General features: G+C 45.2%; 1 protein-coding gene across 1 annotated transcript; it reads left to right on the top strand.

Annotated features, from left to right (window-relative positions):
* Positions 1–1847: 1847 nt before the first annotated feature.
* LOC111967131 (protocadherin gamma-A11-like) lies at positions 1848–4400 on the top strand. Its single transcript, XM_070444657.1, is given in 5 exon segments — positions 1848–2895; positions 2898–3151; positions 3153–3295; positions 3297–3370; positions 3373–4400. Coding segments are annotated over 5 exon segments (2403 nt in total). The 5' UTR covers positions 1848–1991.

Below are 4400 nucleotides of genomic sequence, written 5' to 3'. Positions count from 1 at the left end.
CCGGAKTGAATACTTTATCATCACACACAAACAAACAATTTACAGGTTGATAACACATCTGAAATAATGTATGCAATTTAAATATGCTTTAGACCAACAACGTGACATGTTGCAGAGCTGTTGTAAAGCACAAGTGGTGTGAAGACATTGTTAATAGCTTTCGCTCGCATTGAGTCTTGCTGAGTTGCTTGGGCTGGCGCGCTCTGAGTGAAAGTCGCTCTCTGCTGGAGAAACACAACACACACAGACAAAGCTGTTACAGTCAAGCAAGGGGACCAGCGTTGTTAAACATGCTTTCGTTTACATTCAAGCAAGGGGACCAGCGTTGTTAAACATGCTTTCGTTTACACTCAAGCAAGGGGACCAGCGTTGTTAAACATGCTTTCGTTTACATTCAAGCAAGGGAACCAGCGTTGTTAAACATGCTTTCGTTTACAGCCGATGACAGGCAGTGCATTTTCAACACAGTATCATCATCCTTGCCCCAAAATGCATGTTCACACGAGAATWTAGTCTGATGGAGCCATATGTAAGTTAAGCAAGCCAGCGCATACCCAGGCCAGTCTACCCCCGCGACCAATACAATTTGATTTGATTGGAAAAATAAGCATATGAAAGCTAAACGTGCAGTTACGGTTACATTCCGTGATTTCCAAGCAAACAGCAATATGTAAGCAATGATATTTAACGAGCTTTTTATCATTGCTGATTGTTTCCCACGACCACGGGATCAGTTTCAGGGAGGATGAAGGTCTTCATGGATCCCACAGAGAAAAGGTAAGGTGCTATGGATTCATCGCTACATGTAGAACGTTTGATGGAGGATTGACAGGTGATGGCTATGCTTCAGTGTATGTCCAGCCCGTTGGAATGTTCAATAACAGGGTTGCAATCATGAAGCTTTGTGTGTCTGAAACGTAGCCTTACAGAAAGTAAATATTAGCCTACATCTCTTTTGAAGAATACTGCCTCGGCCTCGCAAACCCGAAAACGTAGGCTAACTATGTTGTTTAATATCTCTGGAAGAAATACCTTGCATCTAAGTACAAAGGCTAATCAGTCGATTTGGCCGGTGACTATTTCATCGCTGTGTGCAGTTCTAAAATGACTCTCTGTATGCCGCTGTGTAGCACCAGGCACGAGCTGCTTCGAATGAATTGCGCACGCGCTGCTCTTTCCCTCCCTCCCGAGCTCTCTATCCCTTCAGTATACTAACAGTAGGCCCATAGAATGGGATCCCAGGACTTGTTAACGACATGTGTATTAACACATGGGTATGGGTATCTTTATAGCAGCCCAACTAAATTGAGATGAGGGTTGACAGGTTTGGGACTTTCGGTTCGTTTTGTTGATATGCATGCTCWTAGAATGGTGTGATTCCATTTTATGTATTTTTTGCTAACCAACCATATCTGTCGCCTCAAAAAGTAAAGGAGCCTTAACTGTAAGAGTAGCAGCATGGTAAATTGGTTTTTAGTTTCCAACTCGTAACACTATTTGTATAGAGAGACTCGAGAGACGAGAAGTTTGAGTGTACGTCCACCGCGGTCCCTAGTGGTCGCTGTCCATGGTGCTGAAACATACTGGCTGTGACCTACGGCTATTGATTGCTCTATACGTTTACAATGGCTTCGTTTCCTCAACATAGAAGCCTACAGGATATACAATGAGTAAGTATACGTAAATATTTCCTATATCAAACATATTTAACAGTGCAATGTAATTAAGTATGCGTCATTTCTGAAGGTTGCTCTAAGTGTCGCTGTTCACCAGCTGAGGTTGAATATACTGTATACACCTCTCCTCCCACTGCTGTCGTATTTACAGCTCAGGGTTTGCCACTAATGCAGAAAACCGTGGAAATGGTCAGATTGCGCATTCTCTTGGTTTATATTTTGRTGTAATTTTCTATCAAACCATATCTCAGCCAGTGGAATCGTTATACTTCGATCGATCTGAATATAAGGGGATCTCGTCACCGCATTCTAACGATGGGGCACAAAGGAATCTCGGTGACAGGCCTGGTCTGCGGCTTTGTTTTCTTTCTTCTACCGCTGCACTTCGCCWATGGAGACGTYAGCTATTCTTTTCCGGAGGAGATGAAACGAGGATCTGTTATTGGAAATATAGCCAAGGATCTCGGGCTGGAGGCGAGCAGACTGTCCGCTCGTAAGGCCCGTATTGATACCGAAGGGAACCGCAAACGGTATTGTGACATTAATCTGAGTACCGGGGATTTGATTGTTGCGGAGAGAATTGACAGAGAGGGGCTTTGTGGCAAGAAGGCTTCGTGTGTTTTAAAACAGGAACTTGTATTGGAGAATCCTTTGGAGCTTCACAGTATCAGTCTTCATGTTCAAGATATAAATGACAATTCCCCGCAATTTAAGGAAGAGGTGATTAAAATTGAAATAGCAGAATTGTCCGTAAAAGGAGCTCGCTTTTTATTAGATGAGCCTCGTGATGCGGATATAGGACAGAACACGGTTCAAAGCTATACACTTGAAAGGAATGACCATTTCATTTTGAATGTTAATACAAAAAGTGGCGGACGGAAAAATGCCGAATTAGTCTTAGACAAAGAGCTAGACCGCGAACAACAGCAGGAATTTAAATTATTACTCACAGCTGTAGATGGGGGCACTCCGCAGAGATCAGGTACTGTAGTCATACACGTCACTGTACTGGATGCTAACGATAACGCCCCAGTGTTTAGCCAGGCCGTCTATAAAGCCAGTCTGCCTGAAAACTCTCCTTTAGATACTCTTGTAATTACAGTGAGCGCCAGTGATATAGACGAGGGACCCAATGGCGAAGTTCTGTATGATTTTGACCATGTTTCAGATGAAAATAACATTGTATTTTCTCTTGATCATAAAACGGGAGAACTAAGAGTTTTGGGTCTCTGGATTATGAAGATGAGTCATTATATGAAATGCAGATCAGCGCAAAGGACGGTTTAGGATTAGCATCTTCCTCTACCTTGATAATAGAAATCACAGATATTAATGACAACGTCCCTGTGATATATCTACAATCTCTGACTCACTCCATACCTGAGAACGCGTCTCCTGGTACAGAGGTGGGCATCATTAACGTGCAGGATAGAGACTCTGAGAATAACCGACAGGTCCGCTGCTCCATTCAACACAAACGTTCCTTTTAAGCTGGTCACATCCATCAAAAACTATTATTCTCTGGTGACCACGGGCGAACTGGACCGGGAACTAGTGTCTGATTACAACATTACAATCACTGCCACCGACGAGGGCTCTCCACCTCTGTCCTCCTCTAAGTGTTCAGTTATCTGTAGCTGACGTCAACGACAACCCACCTGTGTTTGAGGAACAGTCCTATAAAGCCCACGTGACTGAAATAACAAACCCGGTGTGTCTGTGTGTACCGTTACTGCACGGGACCCAGACTGGAGACAGAACGGAACAGTGATTTATTCTCTCTTACCTGGTGAGGTGAACGGTGTCCAAGTGTCCTCGTTTTTATCCGTTAACGGAGACACGGGGGTGATCCACGCTGTGAGGTCGTTTGATTATGAGCAGTTCAGGAGTTTTAAAGTCCACGTGGTGGCCAGAGACAACGGTTCTCCTCCGCTCAGCAGCAACGTCACGGTCAGTGTGTTCATAACGGATGTGAATGACAACTCTCCTCAGATACTATACCCCGCCACGGAGCGGAACTCCTTCATGACCGAGCTGGTCCCCAAAGCTGCGCACGGAGGCTCTCTGGTTTCCAAGGTGATAGCGGTGGACGCGGACTCCGGCCAGAACGCCTGGCTGTCCTATCATATAGTCAAATCCACTGATCCGGGACTTTTCGCTATTGGTCTCCCACGTGGAGAGATCCGGACACAGCGGGACATTTCTGAATCTGACAGCATGAAACAGAACCTCATTGTGTCAGTGAAAGATAACGGACAGCCCTCTCTCTCTGCCACCTGTACAATGTATTTAGTGATTTCTGATAACTTGGCTGAAGTGCCGGAACTGAAAGATGTCTCTTATGATGAGAGCAATTCCAAACTCACCTCTTATCTGATCATCGCGCTGGTGTCCGTCTCCACCTTTTTCCTCACCTTCATCATTGTCATCCTGGTGGTGAGGTTTTGCCGCAGGAGAAAGCCCAGACTGTTGTTTGACGGAGCGGTCGCCATCCCCAGTGCGTATCTCCCTCCCAACTYCGCAGAGGTGGATGGCACTGGAACTCTCCGCAGCACATACAATTATGACGCATACCTGACAACGGGATCGCGCACAAGTGACTTCAAGTTCGTCACATCTTACAACACACTGCCCACGGACCAGACTCTGAGAAAAATTACTACAGACTTTGCTGATGATSTTGAAGATGCCGATGTTTCCCCAGAGGTAGGACTTTACCGTTAA

This window comes from Salvelinus sp. IW2-2015, linkage group LG8, assembly GCF_002910315.2.
Source record: "Salvelinus sp. IW2-2015 linkage group LG8, ASM291031v2, whole genome shotgun sequence".
Classification (NCBI taxonomy): Eukaryota; Metazoa; Chordata; class Actinopteri; order Salmoniformes; family Salmonidae; genus Salvelinus; species Salvelinus sp. IW2-2015.
Note: the sequence above shows the minus strand (reverse complement) of the source record. Positions and strands in the feature narration are given on the sequence as shown.